The sequence below is a fragment of the Penicillium lagena genome, assembly GCF_028827675.1.
Source record: "Penicillium lagena strain IBT 129212 chromosome Unknown utg000008l_segment0_segment0, whole genome shotgun sequence".
Classification (NCBI taxonomy): domain Eukaryota; kingdom Fungi; phylum Ascomycota; class Eurotiomycetes; order Eurotiales; family Aspergillaceae; genus Penicillium; species Penicillium lagena.
Window position 1 is genome coordinate 448,696 of NW_026623229.1, and position 25,247 is coordinate 473,942.

Genomic DNA, 25,247 nt, shown 5'->3' on the forward strand with positions numbered 1-25,247 from the left:
CTCGGCACGGGAACGGGGATATGGGCCATTGATTTTGCAGAGTAAGCGCCGCATCTGTGATCTCCTTCATATATCTATAGATGTCTGTCAGAATCACAGTCACTGACCCTTTTATAGCGAACATCCCGAATCAGAAGTGATTGGTATAGGATGAGTCTTCCTGCTGCTCATTTTCAAGCGATTCTAACTGAGCATAGGAATCGATCTTAGTCCCATACAACCAACATGGTACATGAAACAATCAGCAGCAGGCCACTGCACACGTTGCTAACATGTTCAGGGTGCCATCTAACTGTCGCTTCGAGGTTGACGATTTTGAGCAACCGTGGTCCTATATTCGGCCATTTGACTTCATCCACGGGCGAGAGCTCGAAGGTGCTATTCGCAATCCCGACCAAGTTTTTAATCAAGCATACGACAACCTAAAGCCAAACGGATGGTTCGAGATGTCGACTATGGAACCGACGACCTATTCTGATGATGGCACGGACGTCAGAGCGACCTCCATGGTAGAAGCCATTAAACACATGCACGAATCATCAAAGCTGTTCGGAAAGGACCTGATGTCATCGTTAACGTGGAGGCAACGGATGGAGAAGGCCGGGTTTGTCAATGTCAAAGAGGAGATTTACAAGGTAGGTTTTGGCTATGTCTGTGGGCCACTTACGAAAGAATCTGATAGTGGTATAGTTGCCCCAAAGTCCCTGGCCGAAAGACCCGAAACTCAAAGACCTCGGCCGATATCACCAACTCAACATGTTGGAGGCTATGCCCCCATATACCTATGCATTGCTTACGAGGGTACTCGGGTGGAACCGGGTCGAGATTGAGGCACTATTAGCAGGCGTACGCCAGGAGTTGCGCGACCTGTCGATCCATCTGTATACAAAGGTGCATGTTGTGTATGGGCAACGACCTGAATAATTAGTTCCATCTTTATCAAACATACCAAACGCAGCGCATGAGACCGTGTCGCAGTGCTAGCTATCCAGATAATCAAATATATCCTCGAAGCGTTTGAGAGGTCTCCGGCTCACACTTTGAAATAAAACTCGTCAAATTATATCACGCTAATTTCCGTGAAGGAAATTTTGTCGTGCTGCAGTCTATTGCTGCGAATAGTTTGAGCATTAATCGAGAGTGAGTCAACGTTGCGTGCCTGACTGATAGGCGAGAAGTTCAAACTGAGCAATCCTCAAGCCATATCTGATAGTTAGCAATCAAAATAATGCTTTCGTCATCACTCTTCTGCCCAATAGTGAAATTCTCCTCCTGTTTGCTCTATCGTACAAGTCTACTCGCGAAACCACGCACTTCAAGCAGGAACTCAAGGACTGGTACGTACCATTGAGAAACAGTCTCTGGCTTATTGAGTAGATATTAGCACGAGCTTAGAACTAATGGTTATGCTTAGGCTAGTCACATGTGTGATATTAATGTATACACGCATTAATCAGTGAAATACTCATGCAGCCGATACTACATATTCGCTCAGAGGTGAGCAACGCAAACGAACACCATACCAAGCACGCTAGATGACACGATTTTTGATCATAGACTCAACAGCGTCTGTGACACTGGCTTCGAGACCGATGTACTCCCACTTGCCGTCTTTGGTACCGTTAGCGAGGATGGTCAGACTCTGGCGCATGTCGAATCCCGTCGGATGCACTCCCGGGGGCAAAATTTGGGAGGGGTCTCCCTCCGGGACCCGGTCTCTGAGGGCAGGGAAATTCTTGCGGATGATGTTAACCACCAATTGCGGTGTGATGAGCCCCGACACGAGAAGAATCCGCTGGTTTGCCGCGGCGGGATTCTCCAGCGCATCAACATGGCTCTGGGCAACGTCACGCACGTCCACCTGATCATAATGCATTAGTCAAGAGTCGCTGGATATGGTGTTCCTTCTCAATGACTAGTCGGCTGGATTTCGAAGCCGAAGAAATAAAACTTACAAAGTGGTAAAAAGGAAACGTCACCCCTTGAATTTCCTTGTGAGTTCCGTCAATGAAGCTTGCAATGGCAAACTTATTGGTCTCATTGATAGACTTGGGACCCTCGATCTGGTGGATCATTGGACCGATGATAATGTCCGGATTGATCACGACCAGGTCGAAGGAGGGCGAATTCTGTTTCATGAACTCCCACGCAGCCGCCTCACCTCGGATCTTGGACACGTTGTATCCAAGAACGGTATCCTTTCTCTCGATGGCCTGCTCAGCCGTCACCTGTGTCTAGGTAAGATAATCTGACCCGATAATGAAGTGGGTGCGATCTTTGCTTACGGGATTCCAATCTTTCTCCGTGTACCGCTTTCCTTCCCTGGACTCGTCTTCGAAGGAGTTGAGCACGGATACTGCGCTACCCAGCAGGATAAAGCGCTTCAAGACGGTGCCCCCGTGGTGGTGGGCGGCCTTCAAAATCTCAGTAGTTCTAAAGATGTGAGCTACACTTCGGAAGACTACTTCTTCATTGAATTTACTTACCCTATCACGGCGGGCTCGATTATCTCTTTCTGAATGTCAGACGCCTGAAACGTCACTGGAGATGCCGTGTGGACGACGTAGTTGAACGGCGCCTTTGCGCTCTGGAAGAGATGGTCGAAAGGTCTCGAGCTGCTGAAATCCGCGACGATCGCAAATTCCACTTTGCCCTTCCAAGTCGGGTGGACTTTGATTATATCATCTGCTTTTCTCTGAGAGCGCACGGTCGCGGTGACGAAGTATCCACGCTACCGGCTGGTTAGCGGCCTATTGCGCCAGGAGCGGCACAAATTGCATACATCTATCAGAATGGAGAGGATGTGAGAGGCCACGAAGCCATTGGCGCCGGTCAGCAGGACGCGTGGGCCTTGTCCAGCACTTGACATCGTTAAGGAGCGTGTCCAAATAATCCAGAAAATGCTTTTAGCAGCTTAGTGGTAATTGCGGGTTCAGGTAATTTGTGTGGGGTCAGCCTGATCACTTGAGTATATATATGCAAGTCTATGAATAACTTATTTGTGTTCGGTGAGGTCATTTTCTTGACAGAAGTCCTTCCGGCCAATGAGGCATTCCCTTTTAACTTGTGATATATTATTCAGCAGATATTGTCATTAGTTAACGTCATGTTGAGGTCAATGGAGGACGAGAAAAGTGAGTAGATTGAGGGTGTATGGAGCGCAGGAATTCCATTCCGACCAACGCTTCATAGACCGTATGGTAATAATAATAGGTCAAAAACGGTAAGTGCCTACTAGTGGCCGGCCAATTTTTGCCAAGTCAGTATCAGATTGATCGACACGCCGAGTCAACTTAATGCCCGATAAAGTTGGTCCTGTATCGGGCCTTCAATTCAATTCGGAAAACTACGGACAAATTTCTGACTGATGAAGTAATACCGTAACTCAATCGCCAAAATATCCTAGAAGTCCTGCCGGAGCTGCTCCACTGGCGGCAGAACCCCCCCTTTTTCCAGCATTTGGAAAGTATCTTCCAGTTCCTCCCACGTGTCCGCATATCCGGTCCATCCAAGCTTACGAGCCTTGCTCATACTCGCTACGCAGCTCCAGTCTCGGCCCATGGTCAAAACTAGAAAATCCCATGTCGCCTTGTCCCATGCGTCCTGGTCCAGATGGTACTTCTCCCGTAGTTGCCCCCAGGCTGCTTTCACATCCGGTCGACGCGCCCACTTCTGCGGGTCCACCTGCAGAAAGAGTGTGGGAGCGTTATCTACCAGGGGGTCTGAAGAGAGACCTAGAGAGGATGCACGCGCCTTTATGGGTGGCCGATGCTGCATCCGGATCGTCGACGACTCGTAGTCCTTAAATCCCTTCGTGTCGGGCACCCCGCCACTCGGAAACATCGGATTTGGAATCTTGCACCCGAATCGAGCGGCCAGACGAGACCACAGATTCTGAAAGGACTCCGTGTCGCCGTTTACCACGTTGAAGATGTGGTTGGCCGCTGCGGGGGCCGTCGCGGCCCAAAGGCAGAATTTAGCGTGCAGGTTCGCCGAGGTCCAGCAGTTAAATGTAAAATAGTTGGCCTTGCTACCGGGAAATGGTAGCTCGGAACCTGGAAGGACCTTGCTAACCGCACAGTAGAGCCCAATTGAGGTGGCTTCGTTCATGAAGTTGCCCTTGGCGTATCCGAGTACATCCTCTGGCAGCGTAACCACCCATTCCCAATGGCCGTTGACGGCGGCCTCGGCGAGGACCTTCTGTTGCTCGTAGTAAAATATAGGAGGCCAAGTCCCCTCGGCATCCGCTAATAATGGGTCGTCTTCTAAGAAAGGTTGCTTGCCCTGTCCCAGATGAACGCCGTAGTGCTTTAACCCACAAGTGAGAATGAAACGCTTGATTCTCCTATCAGCCCCAGCAGCAGCGAGGGCTTGAAGGAAAGTGTGCAGGAATGCCACATTTACTCGCGACAATTCTTTCTCATCGTCGCGTGCCATGTAGGCACAGAAGTAGATATATTCGGCTGAGACCCCGCGAAGGTTATGGGCCATGTCTTTTACAGAGCCCAGGAGGTCAAGGGAGACATGCTGGATCTTGGGATGCTGGTAGCCAGAGTTGCGCCGCGATAATGAGTAGATTTTGTCATAGAACGAGTCCTTGACGAGGTGGTGAATAATGGCACTCCCGGTGATGCCTGATTATCTGGTTAGTTTCGTAGGACTTTGTGACAAAGCGGGACATACCTGTGGCACCAGCTACAATGGCGGAAGGCATGTTGAATGAAACAGGAGGATCCGAATTATTAAGACTTTGCTACCGTCGTCCGGGTACCTTCAATATATAGACCATCTTGAGCATCTACGTCATGGTTACATCTTCCGCTAGATACTGGTAGATTTGACCCATAAAAAGTGATGTGATCTGCCCATTACTCTCATTTCGAACCTTACAGATATTAGGGGTTGCGCTCTTGTATGATTAGTTGGAGCTTGATCTGATGCGGCGCCAATGAACAACAGTGCTCGTCGCCACCGCGTGAATGCTGAGAGGTCAAAATCGAGACAATTCAAAAGAGCGTAGGAACCGATGCGGTACAGTAAAGGTCCACTTTGTGATATTATGATTCAGATTCTAGGTCCTGCTACACAATACCACACAGCTGCAGCTTAAACCGAATTCTGATTATGGCGCGCTCGTAGAGCTGGCGACTTTCGTGAGGGGCACCACAAAGTTTTTGCGGCCCTAGCGAATCCCGGACCATACCAGGCTGCTCTTGGTCGTGCTTAATTCTATTCAGAGAGCCAAAAAGAGCACTAAAATGGAATATCCGTTCCAAGGCAATCAAACCATCTGTCTTTTGGCCAGGATGCTTAGGTTCAACTATAAGTACTAAGCGCTATCGCTACTATCCTTTTCTTGTTCTACAATTCTCCCCACGTTTAGTTTGCTCTCATCATTCAAGGCATCGTACTCAGGAAATCCGGAACGTACAGATGCATATTGTTTCATTCTGCACGCTAGGTACATTAGACCTATTTTTTTAGAGCTTCGAGCCTGCCTTTTGCAAGGACCGATGCCCAGATGCTCGATAGACAGGCAATTCAACACCCCATGCAATTTTGCAGTCCCATTGCAGATGCTCCTCATCACCAGCAGTGACACTCTCATTGGCTCTCACCGTGACGATATCACGGAAAACCGTGTCTCCAACGCCTCCTTCACCGTTCAGTATCCACCGGTGAGCAATTTCAGTTGTTACGGGGTCGCTATCACGCTCTGCATCAACAGCCAATAGGCCACCCATCAATATCCAGGCAAGCGTGAACATGTACCGGCGAGCATCAGCAAGCACAGTAGTAGGCGCCTGTTCCTTGGTCGAGAAGCGCTTTTGCAAAGCTGACCAGGCAGAAGTCAAAGCTTCACGAAGGGTTGAAGTCTGAATCAATGCCAAAGTACGGCTGAGCCACGCGGCGAAAATCTCGAAGTTATCTTTCTTCAAGAAGAACCGAACCAGCTCACTTGCCAGCACATTGGTGGTTCCCTCCCATATGGAGTTGACAAGAGTGTTGCGCAGAATCCGAGAGATGTTGAACTCGGGCTCGTCTGCCTCGTCCATGTACCCAACACCACCCATCGATTCCTGACATTCCTGTACTCCAGCAACAGCCATCTTGCTGATCACAGCCTTAGCAGTGGCTGTCAGAGCGCGGAAGACAACGTGAGCTTCCTTGCCTCGCCGTGGCAAATGTTCGTGCTCAGATGACACATCGTTCTCAACCAACCCCATCACAGCGATAGTGAAGAAAGCAAGGTTCATGCTGCCGCGGTGCTTGACTTCCAAGTCTGCAAGTAGCCGGAGGTGCATAGGAATCAACCACAATGGTTCCCCAACCGTGGTTCTCGCCTTTGCAAAGCTCTTGGTAATACTGATTGCGCGTCGCCAACCCCCGAGGGATCCAACGAATGTATGGACGCGAGTGATATTGAGGAGAGGCGCAATTGTCATAACGCCCTGGTCCAATTCTCCTACCAAATGTGCTCTCATATCCTTTAGCTCCAGTTCGGCAGTCGGCAGTTCCTTGGTACCGAGTTTGTTCTTCAAGCGATGAATCCTCACGCCATTGGAGACTTCTCGAGGGATACCATCATCTCCAATGATGGTCTTCCGTAGTGGTGCAAGAAACGTACTCAGCTTACCGGAAGGAGACTTTGCTAGCAGGAGAGCCACATTGGCATCTGTGGCCGAGGAGAAGAACTTGAACCCATTGATCAAGTAGTCTCCGTCCGCTAATGGTGTAGCACTTTCAGACTTAACCGGTGCATAAGTGGCCCATGTTTCGGTATTCTGCACATCGCTGCCTCCGGCCCTCTCGGTCATCCATTGACCTGAGGTCCAGTGGTCGTCCTTGTCGGAAACTAAGCGCTTGAACGCTTCATGGAAAGGATGCGCTGGTGGCAGTGCCTTGAGTTTGGGAGCGAGGATGAACGCAGCTCCATCAGTCATACTGATTGGGCATGAATATAGGCCCGAAGAAGGCGAGTAGAGATAGTTCCTGCCGGCAAATGAGAAATGTACACGAAAAGAAATCAAAGGTGTCTTACAGTGCATATTGAACAGTTCGTCTATCAGGACCCAGGGTCGAATCATATCCAGTGGACACAATTCTGGGATGGATCAAGCCAGTCAGCCTCATCGAACAAACGTCAGTGCAAGGGGTCCATACCTGCGCTGAGCACCCCATTTGCCGAGCTGCTTCCAGCCCTCGCTCGTCACTAAGCGATCATAGTCATAGCGCTTACCCCAAACATTGTGGCTCTTGACATACGGCTGATTGCGCTCCGCGTCGGCGCTCCACTCCCGAACCCGTTCAGACACCGCTTCGGCGCCGAGATGGGTCAGGTCTGGCTCGGCAGAGTGCAAAATTGAAGCCGGCAGATACCCTGGACTACGTTAGGGAACACCCTTACTATCAATAATATTCGGTAACAAACTTACATGACAACGCGCGTTGAAGACTGGCGTCCGATGTATACGTGTTTTCCAACGGGCCCGGTTCAGTGATGTATCCGCGATCCGCGGTCGCAGGCAGGGGCAAAGTTGACGACATAACGAGCTATTAATAATGAGTTGAGAAAAGTAGATGCGATTTTGATGAGTGTTGGTGATAGTACCCTGAGTTGAGCATAGGTGGGGTCTCCAAAGCTTGTTGACCAGGAGCCTCGGTGTTCGGCTACCCGCCTGGATCGTGAAAGGGGTACCACAATAACGGGGCATCAATGCGCCGTAAAAGGGCCGAATGCACTGTTGCAATAAAAAAACATGCGCATCATTCGGGCTCAAATGGTCGGAGACCGCCGCTCTGCGTTAACTCCCCTGGTGGTTGGGGCCAATATTACGCGACACCAAATGTTAAGTATTATTATACTTGAGCAAAAAGCATGCCCCAGTTTGGCTCGAATCGTTTGGTGATCTTCAACGCAGATACTACCTACTGGGGCACAGGAATACAAGCGTGATGCTCAGTGAGCCTGGAACTTTTGGTATTTTTTATTCAAAGCACTACCGCTTCCGTCTCACATCTCATGCAGCGTATTGTAGCCTGTCTCAATTAGACTACGCGGTCCCCGAGCATCCGAGCAGATGTGCCAGTAGAACAGTCCTCCGAGCTTCAATGTGGTGGCAAACTCGGCCTTCTGCTGCACCGTGGCTGGTGTGTCGTACGTCACAAAACCACCGTCGTCGCCAACGCAGTACGCTGCTCCGGCCTGTTTGTCATGAAATTCCTTGGCCCCCGGACGTGGCAACTCACGATAGTCGAACACACCGTCCTCGCCTCCGCAGCCAGTATATCGCTGACCGGGTCCGTTGCTGCCTAGGAAAGAGCGTCCGTACCCTGGAACACCGAGGATGATCTTCTGGGAGTTGACGCCTTGTGCCAGCACATACGAGACCGCTGACTGGCCCGAGTTGACTGATGCTGACCCGTACAGTTGTGCTTGGTGGCCCGTCTCGGGTGCCCAGGGACCGGAGAAGTCATAGGCCATGAGATTCAGCATGTCCAGGTAGTTTTGAGCAGTAGCAAGATCGATATGGCGTAATGCCCATTGGCTAGCGGGGAGACACGAAGCCAGTACGTATCGCGGGGCAGGAAGCACTTCACGCAGCCGGGCCAAGAGACGGATATAGTCTTTGCCCTGCTTTGCATCCGTGGGATGCTCCCAGTCAACTGCGATATAAATCATCAGCCTTCCATGTCAGGGTAACAGATTATCATGAGGCTTTACCATCAATGCCATCCAGTCCGAACTGGTCGACCAATCCCTTGGCAGTCTGAACGAAGGTGTCCAGTTGCGAGCGACTGTGGGCGACGGCAGCGAAGTTCTCACTTCCCTTGCCCCCGCCTCCAACAGAGAGGATAACCTTCATCTTGGAGTATTGCTGCTTCAGTTGAACAAATGCCCGCAGGCAACCTTCCGTTCCGTCCACTGGCATCTGTGTGTCGGCCCACTCATCACTCAACTAGAACCAGGATTAGTATCCGATCAATTGGCTGAACAGTCCAAAAAAAACACACATAAACGGTGCCATCTTCCTTCACCCTGAAAGTATTGCAATGATTGATTAGCTGGTTTGTTCTTTTTATACACCATTGTTGACTGCTGGTTACCAGGCAAATGCGTAGAACACGTGCGAGATGAACCCCAGTCGGAGGGATGACGGAGGTTGTTTCTGGTAGATCCTCCAGTTTGGGTAGTAGGCAGCATTAAAGTAGAAGGGCACCTCAGAGGAGCTAGCCTGGGGGACAGCCGCCGTGGGGTTTGGGCGGCGGCGAAATATGGAGCTGGCGGCAGAGAACATGGTAATAATGAATATCTGTGGATGAATATCTGAGAAGAGATGGGAGGAACACAGAAATTCAATTGCGGTTGGTGTTTCCCGTTACGGAAGGCATCACGTGGGGTCAATGATTGCTTTTTGGTTTTTGTTGCAAATCATCGTCATCATTATTATTATTCTAGTCTTGTTACTCTCACCCGGAAACCCCAAAATGGAAGTCGGTCCTCGTACCAGGCCCCCGGTATGCCCTTATTGGACGTGCGGTGAGATCGAGGCCGGGCTTGTCTGGGAATCGTGGGCATGCACGAGTGATGTGTTTGGTGCTAAGGTCGGGGTACTTGGGGATCATTGGCTTTGAGTTTGGCGAGGCTGGAGCGGAGGGCGTTTCCGACCCCTGCAAGCCCCTGGTTTACCCCACACTGTTCTCTTCGACACGATTAATTGGTATCCATTGGCTGGCCTGGTACGAGATGTGCACTAAGTGAGTAGTGCAAGAGAGCAATTGAATGCGAATGACCGTTTAGCGATGCATTGGCTGTAGATGAAGAGTATATATATTATCTGGACAAGCGTGATGCGATATATATATTTTGGCATAGAGATAGCACGAGCGTCCTTACTTGAACCGATCGGTGGCAAGATCACTGCATGTCCAGCATATCAGTGACACTGTTGGTGGATTGATTCGATTCCAACACCCACCACAGCTATACTGCTCCGTCAACTAGTATGTGATCTGATCACGTGACCGATTCTAGATGGTTCGCCTGATTTATAAGGCGGCAAGAATAATCCACTTCTTCATCAGCGGATGATTCCCAGCTCTCACCCTTTCTTGTCCCAGCAGTCCCCATCCCAGCAGCAGAGAAGAGCTTGACAGCAGAGAAGAGCTTGATCCTACTCTTGCTTCACACCTCAATCCTCAACGAGTCGCCTAGCTCCGCGTGGCCACACCGAAGTGGCTTCAACAACACCATGACGGCCGACGTCCACAGCGCCGCCGTGCGCCTTCTCTCTGCCGAGCCCACCCGGGATCCCAGCTACGACAATTTCTCCTTCACCCCTTTTCTTCGCAAGAGCTTCGGTTTTGGGCTAGCTAGCGATGTGCCTGTCTGCAAGGCCTACAGCGAAGGGCATTGCCCTCTTGGGCCGGCCTGTCCTGATCGACACCCTACGCCGTCGCGCGTAACAACCTCAACCACCACAGCGTCTGGATTGGCCCCGTCAACCACGCACGGGTCACTGGTCTGCAAGCACTTCCTCAAGGGCCTCTGCAAGAAGGGCGTCAAGTGCGAATACCTGCATGAATACAACCTACGCCGCATGCCGGAGTGCCAGTCCTTCTCGCGGTCCGGATACTGCCCCAATGGCGACGACTGCTTGTACCAGCATGTTCGGGAGGAGGCCCGGTTACCTCCCTGCGAGCACTACGACCAAGGATTCTGCGAGTTGGGCCCGCTGTGCGCGAAGCGGCACGTGCGCCGGCGTCTCTGTCGATTCTACCTGGCTGGATTCTGCCCGGAAGGGAAGGGCTGTCCCGATACGCACCCGCGGTGGTCGGAGAATCTGCCTCGGCCGACCATGCGGACAGAAAAGACCGAGGAAGAACTGGAGCAGGAGAGGGCGCTCATCCGAGAGGAGCAGGAGCGGGAAAAAGAGCGCGAGCGCGAATGGCGCAGTGAACGAGGGCGTGGTGGCAGTTTCATGCGGGGACGATACCGGGGTCGAGGACGGGGATGAAAGGGGGATATTGTGGTTGTTTGGGCGTTTGGCGCAGGGGGTTTCATTTTCATTCTGAATACAATATACCCATGAATAATCATCTGCAAGGATTGGTGGTGCACCTCCACTGAGGAATGCGCATCATGGCGAGGACCGCATGACATCATGACCGCGAACATTTCACAGGAGCCTTGAGGACTATGTACATGTAAATAATACACTCTCGGTAGTAAGGGTCTCTCTTTTTCAACATCTAACAAGAATAATTTCACCCGAATCATCTCCCCCGCATCATCTCACCCGAGCAAGAATCCTCAGTCCTATAGTTCGACCATTTGTCAGACATCCGTCAGATTCCGGTGGAGCCCCAGGCCCCACCAATCGGCCACGGCGCAGAGCTCTGTCATCACTGACTGATGCTTGTTAACCGCTTAGTAGAGTAGACAGTGTATCCCGCCCTGGTATAAGAGGACCGGTGCCCCTGCCTCCTTGCCTTCTGTTCTTCACACCCTCTCTCTGCATTCTTGCTTGTCCATCCATCCGTCCATCCATTGACCACCCTACCTACCGTCGCCATGGCTCCCAAGGTTGCGATTGTTTTTGTATGTTCCTCTGCCCCGCCAATTGCTCGGTCTGTCCCTCCTTCTGACGCCCGCAGTACTCGATGTACGGCCACATCGTGAAGTTGGCCGAGGCTGAGAAAAAGGGCATTGAGTCCGCCGGTGGCAAGGTCGACATCTTCCAGTATGTCGCTTTTGTTGCAGTCTCGACCGGCCTCCATTGATGTGAACTAACCCCACCGTGCTCTAGGGTCGCCGAAACCCTGAGCGACGACGTCCTGGCGAAGATGCACGCCCCGCCCAAGTCGAGCTACCCGATCGCCGAGCCTACGGAGCTGCTGGAGTACGATGCCGTGCTGTTTGGCATCCCCACGCGCTACGGTAACTTCCCCGCCCAGTGGAAGGCCTTCTGGGACAAGACCGGCTCCATCTGGGCCACCGGTGGCTTCTGGGGCAAGTACGCCGGCCTCTTCATCTCCACTGGTACCCCCGGTGGTGGACAGGAGTCGACTGCCATTTCCTCCATGAGCACGCTCGCCCACCACGGCTTTATCTACGTGCCCCTCGGCTACAAGACCGTCTTCGGCCAGCTTGCCAACCTTAGCGAGGTCCACGGTGGCAGCCCCTGGGGTGCCGGCACGTTCGCTGGGGCCGATGGCTCCCGCCAGCCCACCGAGCTGGAGCTCCAGGTCGCCGAGGCCCAGGGCAAGGCCTTCTACGAGGCCGTCGCCAAGGTCAACTGACTACATGGCAGTGCCACCAAGCCCGAGGGCTCGACTGGGGCCGCTGCGAAGGAGACCGAACAGCCCCCCACCGAGCAATCGGGTGCCCCGGCGGCACGCAAAGAGAAGAGCAATGAGGGACCCTGCGGTCTGCCCAAGAATTGCAACATTTTGTGATCGGGGTGCTGGGACTTTCTGCTCTTTCTGCGATGGCGTTCTTGAGGGCTTTTTCCCTACTTTGCTGATGATAAACATGGAATGATAAACATGGACATAACTACTATTCATCATCGCTATTGTTGCCCGTCACTGATATCTACTTCCCCGTAGTATGTAAGGCAATCTTGGTAATCGTATTACATAATTTCTCGCCACGAACCCGTTCGTTTGAGTGGCGTACCGGGTCACGGCCTGACCACAATACTCCCTACCGCCCTGGACCGTGACGTGACCAACCGGCCGAAGCTCTTCTTTCTCTTCCACAGACTCTCTCGCGCAATGCATCTGCTCTGCCCCTATAGTTGAACCCCGGTTGATCTCATATATCCTCGTTCCTACCTCTCTATTTTCCTCTCTGCCCAGCGCTGCCATGGCATCGCGACCCATCCTCCTGCGGTTTGAGAGTCGGAACGGCCAGTTTCGACTCTCGGTCAGCCCGCAGGAGCTATTCCCTGCTCTCCAGCAAAAGGTATGGATACTCCTCACAGTCAGTCGAAACACTATGCCAGGTCTGACACCATGACTGCGTTAGATTCTCGAACACCTGCCATCAGATGTCGATGCATCATCCATTGTCCTTTCGAATAAACCGATAGGTACCGGAGGCGAGGAGCGTCAACTACAGGCTCTTAAGGGAGTTGAGATCGAACAGGTTGGCCTCAAGTAAGTACCGGTTCACGACACTTTAAGCCTGCCGGAAGGGGTTGCTGACGACGCCAATCGTCTAGACATGGTGACAAGCTCTTTGTCGGATACCAGGAACAGGATGCACTTCAGAATGGCCTCTCGAACGGCTACACGTCCGCCACTGCTGAACGCCGTCTGAACGGAGCACCGATCCCACCGCAGCAGACCGTCCCAATACGCCCACAGCCAACATCGCCTTCCGAGACCACCAAAAACCCGTGGGAGGCAGTGCATCAGTCTCCCCTGGATGATCTGTTAGACAAGAAAGATGGCAAGATCAAGCGGGGCATGGATTATAGGATGTGCAAGCATGGCCCTAGAGGGATGTGCGACTACTGCATGCCGCTCGAGCCCTATGATGCGAAATACCTGGCCGAGAAGAAGATCAAGCACCTCTCCTTCCACTCTTACCTACGCAAAATCAACGCCGCCACGAACAAGCCCGAAGTCAAGAACTCCTACATGCCCCCGCTTAGGGAACCCTTCTACCGAGTACGACGAGATTGTCCGTCCGGGCATCCTTCCTGGCCGGAGGGGATTTGTACCAAATGTCAGCCCAGCGCGATTAGCTTGCAACCGCAGGAGTTTCGCATGGTCGACCACGTGGAGTTTGCCAGTCCCGATCTCATTAACTCGCTGCTGGACTTTTGGCGGAAGTCGGGGGCACAACGGTTAGGTTTTCTCTACGGGACGTACGAGGAGTACGCGGAGGTCCCGCTCGGGATCAAGGCTGTCGTCCAGGCAATTTACGAACCCCCGCAGGTCGGCGAGGTTGATGGAGTCACACTTCATGAATGGTCTAACGAGAAGGAGGTCGATGAGGTGGCCCGTCTCTGCGGCTTGGAGAAGGTGGGGGTCATTTTCACTGACCTGCTCGACGCCGGTTGTGGGGACGGGTCGGTGGTTTGCAAACGACATATTGACTCATATTATCTCTCTTCGTTGGAGATTGCCTTTGCCTCGCGGCTGCAGGCCCAACATCCCAAACCGACAAAATGGAGCCACACTGGGCGGTTTGGCTCCGAATTTGTGACCTGTGTCCTGAGCGGCGATGACACTGGAGCGATTTCGGTGAGCTCCTACCAAGCATCTGTATCAGCGGTGGAGATGGTGCGGGCAGACATCATTGAACCGTCGGCAGATCCGTCTGTGATGCTGGTGCAATCCGAAGAAGACGACGATTTGGGCAGTAAGACCCGATATATCCCCGAAGTCTTTTTCCGGCGGATCAACGAATACGGTGCCAGCGTGCAGGAGAATGCGAAGCCAAGTTTCCCCGTCGAGTTCTTGCTGGTGACTCTCACCCACGGTTTCCCCACCGAGTCGATGCCGCTTTTCACCAACAGCCGCTTCCCCATCGAGAATCGCGAGGTTATCGGCGAGAGCCAAGAGCTCAAGCACGTCGCCCAACAACTCACGTCGCACGGTGATCCCGACAAGGCCTTGCAAGGCGTTTCAGATTTCCACCTGCTGTGCTTTTTGCACGGGCTAGGCACATTTAACGAGGTCGGTACCACAAATCGAGATCATAGCATAGGACAATATTAACCTGACACTCTGGCAGAACGAGGAAGCTCTTTTGTGCCGCGTGGCCACTTCTCATTCCCCCGCCGACGGACTGCAGCTGCTAAACACCCCTGGATGGGCGACCTTGGTGACAATTCTTCAGGAGAGTGGTGAGCGCCCCCCCACGCGCCCCTGGCCCACCCTAGCCCAACCTTCTCGCTCGGATTCCGAGTCCAGGAAACGGCGATATCATGCACCTGCCCACCCCTCACCCCGCTCCGCGTCTCCCAAATCCGACGGTGAACAGCTTGCTAAGAGGTTCAAGGGAACTAGCCTAGAGTGACGATCTGCCGTTCTCTTGCCGCTCAAATCATTTATTAGAAATTCTTATCGATTCGGTTCTCCGCCTCGCTCTCGGTCCTCGAATTCTGGCTGTGGAAAATGGTTGTGGAGGGGTGGCAGTGATTCAACCACACTGCTTGTTAGACATTACAGGGCTTTTTCTTTTTGTCTTGCGATGACGAGAGACCGGAGAACGCAGCCCGCAAATGACTGTGGTAGATGGTATGTCGGTCACAATGACAGACCGTTCAAAGTCAGCAGCATCGATTAGTTGTGGATAACGGAGCATATTATTTACCCGGGAAGAATCCTCGGGCTTGCTACGATGGTGATAGTTTTCCAACGTAAGATCATAGCGGGAGCATGGGATATAATAATGCACAGCGAGCGCTTCGCATATCGCACGCCAACCCAAAACACCCTAGGCAATGAACGGACATTCCAAACTCCCATTGAACAAATGCAACAAATCCCAACACCTATGGTTGGTATGAGGGGCTTTTCTGAACCAGTTCTCGCAAACGCTTCTCCACCACCCGCTGCTCTTCGCCATCGGTCCATACTCCCTGTGGCGCCTCCGGCACCACTTCCCAAGAGACACGATTGGTCGTGAGGTGGGAGAGATCTTCCTGTTGTTCTTCCCACTGAGAATCACTCTGAATTTGGCGCCCAGAACTCACAACGGCCAGCGGAGCCTGGCCCGATCCCGCCAAGAGAAGCACGATCGGGCAAAATGGGCGAATGTCCGCTCAGCACACAGTATATAGAGTATGTGGTGTCATTGGATGTCGGTTATCTCGGAACACCAATGTGTTCACATTCTGTTATGAATGCTGACTATTCGGCTAATGTTTTGCATCTCCCCCTGGTCTGGAATTTGTACTCCTTGAAGCCTAGCGTGTATCTACAGCATAGGTAGTTGCAGCGATGATGCAAGCCAGAACACAAGGCAGAATAAACGGTTGCCCCGCAGATGATTATTTGCCCTAATCTATTATTATTTTCATCTTAATAAAAGTCGTCATGATCGAAGCCCCCATATGATACATACCACCTGGGGGCCACGCGCTCATTTGACGGGCGAAGGATGTCAAGCAAGGGGGGGCCAATAGAATAGTCCGAACAGCGATCGCCCGGGCTCGGATCAGTTGCCAGGCCCCGAGTTAGGGTTGGCGATTGCGCCTTAGACTCCACCGTGAGCCGTGCGCCCAACTGGCACCCCCTGAAGGAAGCGGATCGGCGACCAGAGAGTACATAGTGGGAGGATAGAAAAAAATAGATCTCGAGAATACTGAAGGACTTTACAAAAAAAGAGACCAGCACTGATGGAAAGGCGATGCATTGTTCGTGCATCCGATCGAAGTATACACGCAGGGGGGAGGGGGCCCCAACTTTACCCCTGAGGCCCAACTTACGAATCTCCCGTCCGTGATGGAGACGCTATCACACTAGCGCGCAGTTTGGGGCCAGGTTCCTCTTGATCTCACTGCAATTTGGCCCAGTCACGGTGCTCTCTGCGCCCGGTGGGCCTGGCTCTGTTCGCCCACTGTCGATTGTCACTCCCTTCGTCTCCTGTAACTCAAAGAAAAACAACACCACCATCCCTCTTCGGCCTTGAAAGATCGCCCAGGATTCGGATTCTACACATTCTTTATTGCAACGCTGGTACAACGACTTGTCTGGCATCTTCAACGTTCTCTGACACAGGAGACACAGTCAGGGCAGCTGGCCCGCTGAACAAGTCGATGACTTGACCTTCCTCCTCCAAATAGAAGATGGCGACCACCATGGAACCACCAGGCTTTATGCCCACAATCAAATGCTCCAACTGTGGGAACAATGTTGAGATCTCAGCCATGGGCGACCATGTCTGCAAGCCGGACGGTATGAAGCATCTCTCCCGTGATACAGCATATGCCATATGCTACACGTCAGACCAGTGCTGATTCCTTGGTTTTCTTTTTTTCTAGCCCTGTCGATACCCTCGATACCAACACCTCCTCCCTCTGCGGGGTTAGAGTCGCCCGGCTATCTGACAACAGCGATGGCATCCAAGCCCGGCCGAGCCGGAGTGCCGCCGCAAATCGACCCATCAATCGCAAGTACGTGATGGAGATCTCCCAGCGCGTTGCTTGCATGGACTGACCCCAGATAGATCGTGCTTTTTTGCATCCGAATATACCGACGCCGGCTAGCAGCATTGGATCTCATTCTCCTTTATCCATCACTTCCGCCCCTCGATCCCCGCTGCGTCCGCCGCCGCCGCCGCGCAGCCAGAGTAGCGATGACGAAGAATCAGAGGTGATCAACCTGGACTCAGTTTTCTCCTCCTTCCCACTCCCGGAGAGGTCGCCAGCCCGTCTGAACGATGGGGCCACCCCTCGATCAATACCCCCGGCGCCATCACCAGGGCTGGGACTGGGACTGGTACCGGAGAATATCCAGCTTCCTCCTAGCCCACTTCCGCCGCATCATGGCCCCTCTGACAGTGGCCACCAGCGCGAGGATTCGATGGCCAGTCACAGCAGCTATCGCACGTCGTTTGCCAGTACACGTTATGCGAGCTCTACAGGCCGATCGTCAACGTACAGCTTTTCTCGTGGTCTCCGGACATTTATGGACGATGACAAGCCACCGTTGCCCCCAGCACCACTTCGAACCTCAGCCAAAGCCTCCGTCATCCGAGACTCGGACGTGTCTCTGAGCTCCTCTTATCGAAGTGACTATCAGACTGACAGAGGGGAAACTTATAGTGGATTTGATTTTGGCATCTCCACAGGCCAGCGATCCATTCAAGGCTTGCATGATCTGCCCGAGGAACGTTCCCCGGATGAACCAACGGGCCACTTGCACGACCAGAATTATCAACTACCCTCGCCAATGCACCTGCACCCGGATGCAAACAACGATGCCCCAAGGAAGAATTCCGATGCCACCAGTGACGATGCTCTATCCGTCACAAATTTTGCCCGCGCTCTCGGCCTGGACGACCATTTCAATCAAACAGAAAGCTCGAATACATCCGACGATTCCTCCCCATCCGACACCCGCAGCGGGAGCTCCATGTCCAGTGCCCCATCTGAGTCAAGTTTTCACCGACATAAGCCAACTGATCCGCTGAATCTGGGGCCCTTGGTCGAGGAATTGCCTCCGCGGACACGGCAAACCATTTTGGAAATCCCGGGCCGCACGAGAGGTACGCTAGAGGAGGTGCCTCCCATTCCGGCTGTGTGTTTTAGTCCCGATTCTCCTACGGACCCGGCCATCGGCCAGGGCAGCCTGGCGCTGGTTTCGGATACGCCTTCAAGAACCAAAACACCAGTTCAGGCACCTCCCTCGCCACTGAGACCGCCGCAGCGGTCAGCGACTACACCCATTCCTCCGCCGACATCACCGATTCCTCGCCCACCAACTCGATCAGCAACGCGGTCCAAAGGGAAGTGCAAAGGCTGCGATGAGCAGATTACGGGCAAGTCCATCTCATCCTCCGACGGCCGTCTCACCGGCCGCTATCACCGCGGCTGCTTTGTCTGTTTCGAGTGTCATTCGCCGTTCCAAACGGCTGACTTCTATGTCCTGAACAACCGCCCGTTCTGCGCCCAGCACTACCACGAGCGCAATGGATCCCTGTGTTCCACCTGCCGTACTGGCATTGAGGGCCAGTACTTGGAGACCGTCGAGCTCAACCAAGGTCGGTCGGATCGCCGCCGATTCCACCCGGAATGTCTGCAGTGTCGAACCTGCCGGGTTATGCTCAAGGGCGACTACTTCGAGTGGAATGGACAAGTCTATTGTGAACGGGACGCGCAGCGGGCAGCCGCTGCTTCTTATCCACCACCACCTGGTCGTCGACGGCCCACCGTGGGCTCTTCTCCTTTGTCCCAGTCCCGTGAATTCCCTCCCAGATCTCCAGGCCCCTCAGGTCCTCCAGCCGGCCTCCGACCGCCGCCCTCGCCAGCACCCAGCCAGGGCCTTCGTCCTGGTCCCAGATTTCCATCCGGAGGTGGCCGTCGCTTCCCCGAGCGACGGACGACCAGGCTGATGATGATCTGAGAGACCACGCTCTGTACTTGTGACTGCTCGTTTGATTTTCCATTCGTTCTATAGATTCCGTTATACCCTTTTCTTCCTCTTTCATGTGGCTTCGGCCGACGCTGGCGTTGCTCGACTGGTTTCCCATGCATCTTGGAGGTGTTTTGCAGCTTCCTAAATTCTGCCCAAGGTTGAACCTTTCGCTCGTTTCATTTCCTTTCTTTCTTGTCGGTGTATACTTTTTGTTTTCATCCACCGTGATGTCGAAATGCTTTCCATGTACTAAATAGCCAATTGCTTGGGAGGGTGGGTGAAGGCGTCTTCTTATATATCAGTATTGTGAATGGATACCATGTCTACTTCCAACCTTACAAACCCGAAATCCCTGGGTCTCATTGTCTCATTAATCATTAGGATTGCGGTCTGTCCACTCGCTCGGTTTTACTCGAGTTTGTGCTCCTCGAACTGCACCCGCTCCACGGCGGGAAAGTTCTTCTGATAGAACCAGCCGAATACGACCACATACAACGCCACTACGAGAATCTCCACACGCTGTTTCAGCGAGAGTCGATCCAGGGCTGGGTCGTGTTTGGATGGAGAATCACTCGTGAGATGCTCTTCCCACTGTTTGCAGTCCTCCCGGAACCGGTCTGGATGGTCGGTAATGACTCCGTCGACCTCATGGTGAATCGACCAGCGCATCAGGGCCGGAGCATTCACCGTCCACACATAGACGCGTCTGCGTGCCGCTCGCACTTCCTCAAGGAAGCCGTTGCCCAACGGGCCGATCAAAACTTTTTGATTGATGCTAAAGGCAATGCGCGGCACTTGGAGGAACTGGCGTGCATAGCTCACGTTCCAGCAGATCAGAGTGATCGCATATCGGGGCAAATACCGCTGGCACAGTGGCAGGTACCGGGCGGACCAGCAGCCGATGTTGATGCGGCGATGCCAGTCTACGGTGCGGATGGGCACGGATTGGATGGTCTCCGCGATGCCTTTCATGATGGCGAGAGGATCGTTGTCCAGCTAGCGTTATCCGGTTACTTCCGAGTTCAACGACCGGGAATCGGGTGGGACTACCTTGATATCCAGCATCACCCAGATTTGCTCCCGGCCCGGTTGCACCAGGTATTCGAGGACATCCGCTAATCGCGGCATGGGCTCATGCGGTGCCGCGAGGGTCCGCAGGGTCTGGATATAGCTCCAGTCGCAGTCGATGATATTCTTCTTGATCCCGAAGCAGCGCTCGAGAGTTTTATCCTGCGTCTGTCAACCTCGGCGTTCCTCGGGCGTAAACTCGCTACCCACATGCGACAATACTACGACTCCATCTCGGGTAAGATGGAGGTCAATCTCGATAGCATGGCTGCCTGCACGGATCGCACCATCTATGGCAATGAGCGTGTTCTCCGGATAGCTGCCCTTGAAGCCCCGATGCGCGATGGTCTGGGGTAGCCGGGAAGAACCGGCGTGGTGCAGGAAATGAGCTTGGGAACATGAGTATACATAGTATGGCCAACGGAGAACATGCATGCCAGTGACCGACCTGGAGTACCTTGGACGAGCGGTGTCCTATCGTCTGCCATAGTGGAGCACAACGAGGAGGGTTGATGAAGAAGAAGTGAGAGAAGGAGGGGCAGAAGAGGCTGACAACGGGGATAAGAGTGGGTTGGGGGCTAACGAACGACTTTGCAAACCTGCGATATGCATACGAGACAAGTAGTTAGTTAATTGATCATGATTTATAAGAATAGAAATTCATCATTAATAATTCATTAGTAATAAACGAACGAACGAACGCATCCATGTATCACTACAGAACTACGGATTTAACAGTTCATACCGTGGGCAGTGGTCTTGTTCTGCTAGCTGAGTCATTCTTTCATCCGTCACTCAAATTCCTCTCACTACCAATCCCGACACGGTAACTATATCCTCCACCATGTCCGTACAGCAATGGATCACGCCCCTCCAGGGTCTCGATAGTCTGCGCCAGACCGAAGTACCGATGCCCACCCCGAGCCAGGGTGAAGTGCTAGTGGAAATCCATGCGGTCTCGCTGAATTATCGCGATGTCGAAGGTGTGTTCATATCCAACCCTCAAACAGCCTAGAATCTGACTGGTTCGTAGTTACTCAAGGCGAGTATAAGCACCATAAAGCTTCTGAGCAGGATGCTACCCTCGTCCCTTGCTCGGACATGTGTGGTGTGGTCACTCACGTTGGTACCGGCGTGACAAAATGGGCGGTGGGCGATCGTGTCCTCTCCACCTGCTTCCCGGACCATCTCACCGGGCAGATCACCGAAAAAGAGCTGTCCCGGAGCCTGGGGTCGCCACAGGATGGCGTCCTGGCCACTCACCGGGTTTTTCCCGAGTATGCCCTGATCAAAGCTCCCGACTACTTGTCCGACCAGGAGGCGAGCACGTTGCCGATCGCGTCAGTCACAGCATGGATGTCCATCAACGGAATGCGACCCATGGGCCAGAGTGGTGGCAAGGGCGAGTATGTTTTGTTCCAAGGCACCGGAGGCGTGTCCATCGCCGGATTGCAGATTGCCAAGGCATCCGGGGCGAAAGGTGAGGTGCAGTCGAAACTAGAAAAAACACACCAACTGAGATGGCCATCTAGTGATCATCACCTCCTCCAGCGAGGCGAAATTGGAGCAGGCAAGACAGTTGGGTGCTGATCTGACGATTAATTACCGGACCAACCCCAATTGGCAGGACGAAGTGATGCAGTGGACGGATCATCACGGCGCTGATATCATCCTCGAGGTTGGCGGAGCCCAGACTCTGCGCAAGAGCTTTGACTGCATTGCTTTTGGTGGCCTGATCAACTGTATTGGCTACGTCTCCGGAAAGATGGATGTCGGCGACGATCGATTGAATGTGAATTTGCTGGCGCTGCGCCGGACGGTCACCCTAAAGGGGATCATCAACGGGCCCAAAGATCGATTCGAGGAGATGATTCGATTCTACGAGGCACACCAGATCCACCCGGTGGTCAACCGAGTCTTTTCATTTGCGGAATCCCGAGAGGCATTCAAATTCTTAGAGAGCGGCAGCCACTTTGGCAAAGTTGTTATTCAGGTCAAGCAGTGAGCCACAAATCACAAGACGGCACTTGTACATAATTATCAAAGCATGGATCACCGCCTCCGGGCTCTTACTGATCATTCCCACTTGGATTGATGATGCCTTCTTCAGCAGCAAAGCCTAGATCCTCCTTCATCTCCTGTCCACTGATTGTCAGTGGCTGGCAGTCCTGCAAGACGAACAACATCCGCGCCCACTCCGTCTCACTCGGGTTGCGCCAGCCGTGCAACGTCGCCCGCTGCACGGCTACGTCTCCCCGTTTCATGAGCACCGGGTCGCCCACGTCGAGCAGCATCTCGATTTCACCTTCCAGCACCACCCCGTAGTCGAGGCTTTGCGTGCGATGCATGAGACACCGGTTGTGGGGACCAAAGTCGACGATGCGACACACGGTTCCATTCGGATTGACCAGACCTAGCTGGCCGGACTGGCTGACCTGCTCATGAGCACGGATGTCGGCATCGCCGTTGAGATTGGCAGGGAACTGGCTGGTGGTGTAAATGACATCAAAGGCCATGGAGCCAGCTTCCACTGTCTGCCACTGGCCCGGGGTAGACGAGTGAATCACTGCATTCCCCTCGGCGTCATGGCCGGTGATGTGGCGGGTGAGACTGCGAAGGGGCGAAATCTGGCCGGGATTGGCGGTCATGGCGATGGATTGTTTATGTGACAGGAAAGGTATACACTACGACCTAGGCAGTCTGGTAGGGCAACGATTGGAAGGAGATGATGATTGATGGATGTTTGAACCTTGTTCTGTCTGCCCCTCATGTTTATGCGAGGTCAATTTCTTAATTGGTGCTGCCTAATATTAGACTCCTTGCGCTGGAACGGCAGGGCCGAACCAGCAGTGGCAGGTGGTGGACATGATTGAGCTCCAGCGAGTGGTTCATATTGCTATCATTGCATCCTATCAAGCAAATCCCAGACAGGCACCGTGTCCTATTATTATATTTCTACCGATTTCTGCAGACCATGTAATTTGCACGGTCAGCATATCCCGCGTAGGACGGCATCCCACTTAATTGTGGACCGGTCAAGCTTGGACATCTTCACGGATCCCTGATCTTATGTTTATTATTACATCTTTCCTCGAATGGTACACGGCATCATTTGTGCAGAACCAGGTGTAGACCGAGGGATTTCTCCTGTGGCCATTTTGCTCAATCCGAATTTTGACTAAATGCGCACAGGAAGCTTATATGGTCTCAACACACTCCGCTACTTACACCATGTTATCGCCCTACAGAAACCATCGGAATTCCGGGGACGAAGGCCCATCTCTCATGCGATCGGTAGGAATATCCCGTGCCCGAATCGTAACCCCGTCACGGCGGTCCCGCCGTTTGTTATCCAGCCACATGTACAATGACAGCAGACCTGCCAGACAAGCCCCGGTTGCGCCAAAAGCGGCCACGGTGATCAAAGCGGGCATGTATTTAGGTGCGTCCTGCTCACGGAACAGATTACTGCTCACGAGACCCATCAGGTTGGCTAGCGGCACGCCGATACTGGTCAACAGCACGCGGCGGCCCTCGTGGGCAATGTTGTTGTTATACCAAGTGCTCAGCAACACCGATGGCGCGGACGTGCCCCATGTCATCATGAAGGTGGCGAAGTAGGCTAGCTGCAGCTCCGCCTGGACATCGTCGATGGACGCATAGATCATGAACCCGGCAAATGTGAATAGAAATCCGAGAACGATGAACGGTGACCGCAGTCGAGCGAAATCCGAGCAGAAAGCTAGCACGAGCAGCATTACTGCGCCCGTCACGTTTGGGGCGACGGTGTATAGATTGGTCTTCACCGTAGCGTAGCCTAATCGTGCGATGATCTGGGGCATGAATAGCGCGACACCCTGCAGTGGCACTCCTAGACAGATCTCGATGCAGAGAAAGACATACGTGGTTGGATGCTTGAAGATGCCAAGCGCTTCACGGAAGCGAAACTCTTCGTTGACAATGGCACTCGAGTCCACCTGGATGCGATGAAAAGCCAGTGCCTTTTCATCTTCCGACAAGAATTTGGCCTCGGCCGCACTGCGAGGGAGGTAAAAAAAGGCGAAGACGGCAAAAATAACGGTCGCTGCGCCCTCGATAATAAAGAGATAGCGCCAGTTTGGCAAGCTGGATCCCTTGATCTGGAAGACGCCAAAGGCGATGAGGCCCGAGAAAGCGTTGGCGATGTTCGAAGCAGCGTAAAAGACGGCCAGTCGACGAGCCAGCTCGCCTCGGCGGTAGAAGGTGGTCAGGTAGTAAATGACCAGAGGGAAAAACGCCGCCTCCGACATGCCTAGAAACCAACGCAGCGCGAACATCCCCCCAAAGTTGTGTGTTGCTGAGGATAGCAGAGTGAAGCAGCCGAACGAGAACATCAGGACCGGCAGCACGCGAGCCGAGCTGAACTTCTTCCCCAGCATGGAGAACGGCGGCGCGAAGATTACGAAGGGAACGAAGAAGATGGACAGCAGTAGGTTGTACTGGTCGGGCTTGAAATTGAGGTCTGCGCCTGGAATCAGTCTCATTGCCGTCGGTTGGTACGTATGGGCAGCCACCTACCATCGGTCATGCCAGCAGTCTCTGCATTGCCCAGATTGCCCTTGTCGAGGGCATTAAACAGATCTATACTTGGTCAATTACCGGTGCACTGGTGTCGCAGAAAAAGGCCAACTCACACATGATTGCGAGGACAGGGAGGAGCCGAATATCGAACCGCCGGCAAAGTCGTCGCTCGGCCTTATGGTCAACCACACGGGTGACCTCGTCCACGAGGTCAGGAGCTGATCCATAGCCTTGGAGCTTGTTGGGCTCGTCGACGGTCCCGACGGCTGCCGCCTTGGTTGTATCGCCGGGCGACGATGAACGCGGGGGACTCGAGGCCATCCTGCAAAGCCAGCGCAAGATCAACAGGGTCTAGAAGGATCGTGTGTTTGGTGCCACCAACGTCGTTGTGCAAGGCGAGGCTGAAGAGGGAATGGAGAAGCTGAGATGCACGAATGATCAGCTTGCAGGAGGTAATAGCATTCCTTGTCCAAGAAGAAGAATGCTGCATTTCCCCGGGGGCAGCCATGTCACCCACC

General features: G+C 53.2%; 15 protein-coding genes across 15 annotated transcripts; 8 read left to right on the forward strand and 7 right to left on the reverse strand.

Annotated features, from left to right (window-relative positions):
- Nucleotides 1-272: 272 nt before the first annotated feature.
- On the forward strand, nt 273-924 carry N7510_010730 (uncharacterized protein; the record flags this gene model as incomplete). The annotated part of the gene is made up of 2 exons (XM_056982655.1): nt 273-635; nt 691-924. 2 exons carry the CDS (start codon nt 273-275, stop codon nt 922-924), a joined length of 597 nt encoding a protein of 198 aa, XP_056828149.1.
- Nucleotides 925-1,531: 607 nt separating this feature from the next.
- Nucleotides 1,532-2,869, reverse strand: N7510_010731 (NAD dependent epimerase/dehydratase; the record flags this gene model as incomplete). The annotated part of the gene is made up of 5 exons (XM_056982656.1): nt 1,532-1,861; nt 1,956-2,234; nt 2,286-2,433; nt 2,487-2,731; nt 2,783-2,869. 5 exons carry the CDS (start codon nt 2,867-2,869, stop codon nt 1,532-1,534), a joined length of 1,089 nt encoding a protein of 362 aa, XP_056828150.1.
- Nucleotides 2,870-3,402: 533 nt separating this feature from the next.
- Nucleotides 3,403-4,714, reverse strand: N7510_010732 (SDR family oxidoreductase; the record flags this gene model as incomplete). Its single annotated transcript, XM_056982657.1, has 2 exons — nt 3,403-4,634; nt 4,684-4,714. The coding sequence occupies 2 exons, from the start codon at nt 4,712-4,714 to the stop codon at nt 3,403-3,405; spliced, it is 1,263 nt and encodes a 420-aa protein (XP_056828151.1).
- A 766-nt stretch (nt 4,715-5,480) lies between these two features.
- Nucleotides 5,481-7,548, reverse strand: N7510_010733 (putative acyl-CoA dehydrogenase; the record flags this gene model as incomplete). Its single annotated transcript, XM_056982658.1, has 4 exons — nt 5,481-6,993; nt 7,043-7,105; nt 7,165-7,381; nt 7,437-7,548. The coding sequence occupies 4 exons, from the start codon at nt 7,546-7,548 to the stop codon at nt 5,481-5,483; spliced, it is 1,905 nt and encodes a 634-aa protein (XP_056828152.1).
- A 466-nt stretch (nt 7,549-8,014) lies between these two features.
- N7510_010734 (glycoside hydrolase family 18 protein) lies at nt 8,015-9,299 on the reverse strand (the record flags this gene model as incomplete). The annotated part of the gene is made up of 4 exons (XM_056982659.1): nt 8,015-8,667; nt 8,726-8,960; nt 9,016-9,040; nt 9,109-9,299. The coding sequence occupies 4 exons, from the start codon at nt 9,297-9,299 to the stop codon at nt 8,015-8,017; spliced, it is 1,104 nt and encodes a 367-aa protein (XP_056828153.1).
- A 190-nt stretch (nt 9,300-9,489) lies between these two features.
- Nucleotides 9,490-9,763, forward strand: N7510_010735 (uncharacterized protein; the record flags this gene model as incomplete). The annotated part of the gene is made up of 2 exons (XM_056982660.1): nt 9,490-9,536; nt 9,607-9,763. 2 exons carry the CDS (start codon nt 9,490-9,492, stop codon nt 9,761-9,763), a joined length of 204 nt encoding a protein of 67 aa, XP_056828154.1.
- Nucleotides 9,764-10,253: 490 nt separating this feature from the next.
- On the forward strand, nt 10,254-11,018 carry yth1 (cleavage polyadenylation factor RNA-binding subunit YTH1; the record flags this gene model as incomplete). Its single annotated transcript, XM_056982661.1, has 1 exon — nt 10,254-11,018. One exon carries the CDS (start codon nt 10,254-10,256, stop codon nt 11,016-11,018), a length of 765 nt encoding a protein of 254 aa, XP_056828155.1.
- Nucleotides 11,019-11,575: 557 nt separating this feature from the next.
- pst2 (putative NADH-quinone oxidoreductase Pst2) lies at nt 11,576-12,303 on the forward strand (the record flags this gene model as incomplete). The annotated part of the gene is made up of 3 exons (XM_056982662.1): nt 11,576-11,602; nt 11,659-11,744; nt 11,811-12,303. The coding sequence occupies 3 exons, from the start codon at nt 11,576-11,578 to the stop codon at nt 12,301-12,303; spliced, it is 606 nt and encodes a 201-aa protein (XP_056828156.1).
- A 568-nt stretch (nt 12,304-12,871) lies between these two features.
- On the forward strand, nt 12,872-15,037 carry npl4 (nuclear protein localization protein 4; the record flags this gene model as incomplete). The annotated part of the gene is made up of 4 exons (XM_056982663.1): nt 12,872-12,970; nt 13,034-13,164; nt 13,230-14,694; nt 14,753-15,037. The coding sequence occupies 4 exons, from the start codon at nt 12,872-12,874 to the stop codon at nt 15,035-15,037; spliced, it is 1,980 nt and encodes a 659-aa protein (XP_056828157.1).
- Nucleotides 15,038-16,811: 1,774 nt separating this feature from the next.
- N7510_010739 (LIM domain-containing protein) lies at nt 16,812-19,089 on the forward strand (the record flags this gene model as incomplete). The annotated part of the gene is made up of 3 exons (XM_056982664.1): nt 16,812-16,920; nt 16,977-17,138; nt 17,192-19,089. 3 exons carry the CDS (start codon nt 16,812-16,814, stop codon nt 19,087-19,089), a joined length of 2,169 nt encoding a protein of 722 aa, XP_056828158.1.
- Nucleotides 19,090-19,509: 420 nt separating this feature from the next.
- On the reverse strand, nt 19,510-20,657 carry N7510_010740 (glycerophosphodiester phosphodiesterase; the record flags this gene model as incomplete). The annotated part of the gene is made up of 4 exons (XM_056982665.1): nt 19,510-20,097; nt 20,152-20,331; nt 20,380-20,558; nt 20,618-20,657. The coding sequence occupies 4 exons, from the start codon at nt 20,655-20,657 to the stop codon at nt 19,510-19,512; spliced, it is 987 nt and encodes a 328-aa protein (XP_056828159.1).
- A 356-nt stretch (nt 20,658-21,013) lies between these two features.
- Nucleotides 21,014-21,759, forward strand: N7510_010741 (zinc-dependent alcohol dehydrogenase family protein; the record flags this gene model as incomplete). Its single annotated transcript, XM_056982666.1, has 2 exons — nt 21,014-21,152; nt 21,212-21,759. 2 exons carry the CDS (start codon nt 21,014-21,016, stop codon nt 21,757-21,759), a joined length of 687 nt encoding a protein of 228 aa, XP_056828160.1.
- A 46-nt stretch (nt 21,760-21,805) lies between these two features.
- Nucleotides 21,806-22,174, forward strand: N7510_010742 (Polyketide synthase enoylreductase; the record flags this gene model as incomplete). Its single annotated transcript, XM_056982667.1, has 1 exon — nt 21,806-22,174. One exon carries the CDS (start codon nt 21,806-21,808, stop codon nt 22,172-22,174), a length of 369 nt encoding a protein of 122 aa, XP_056828161.1.
- A 64-nt stretch (nt 22,175-22,238) lies between these two features.
- N7510_010743 (cupin domain-containing protein) lies at nt 22,239-22,817 on the reverse strand (the record flags this gene model as incomplete). The annotated part of the gene is made up of 1 exon (XM_056982668.1): nt 22,239-22,817. The coding sequence occupies one exon, from the start codon at nt 22,815-22,817 to the stop codon at nt 22,239-22,241; it is 579 nt and encodes a 192-aa protein (XP_056828162.1).
- A 594-nt stretch (nt 22,818-23,411) lies between these two features.
- N7510_010744 (putative MFS transporter) lies at nt 23,412-25,050 on the reverse strand (the record flags this gene model as incomplete). Its single annotated transcript, XM_056982669.1, has 3 exons — nt 23,412-24,676; nt 24,727-24,789; nt 24,843-25,050. 3 exons carry the CDS (start codon nt 25,048-25,050, stop codon nt 23,412-23,414), a joined length of 1,536 nt encoding a protein of 511 aa, XP_056828163.1.
- Between the last annotated feature and the right edge of the window lie 197 nt (nt 25,051-25,247).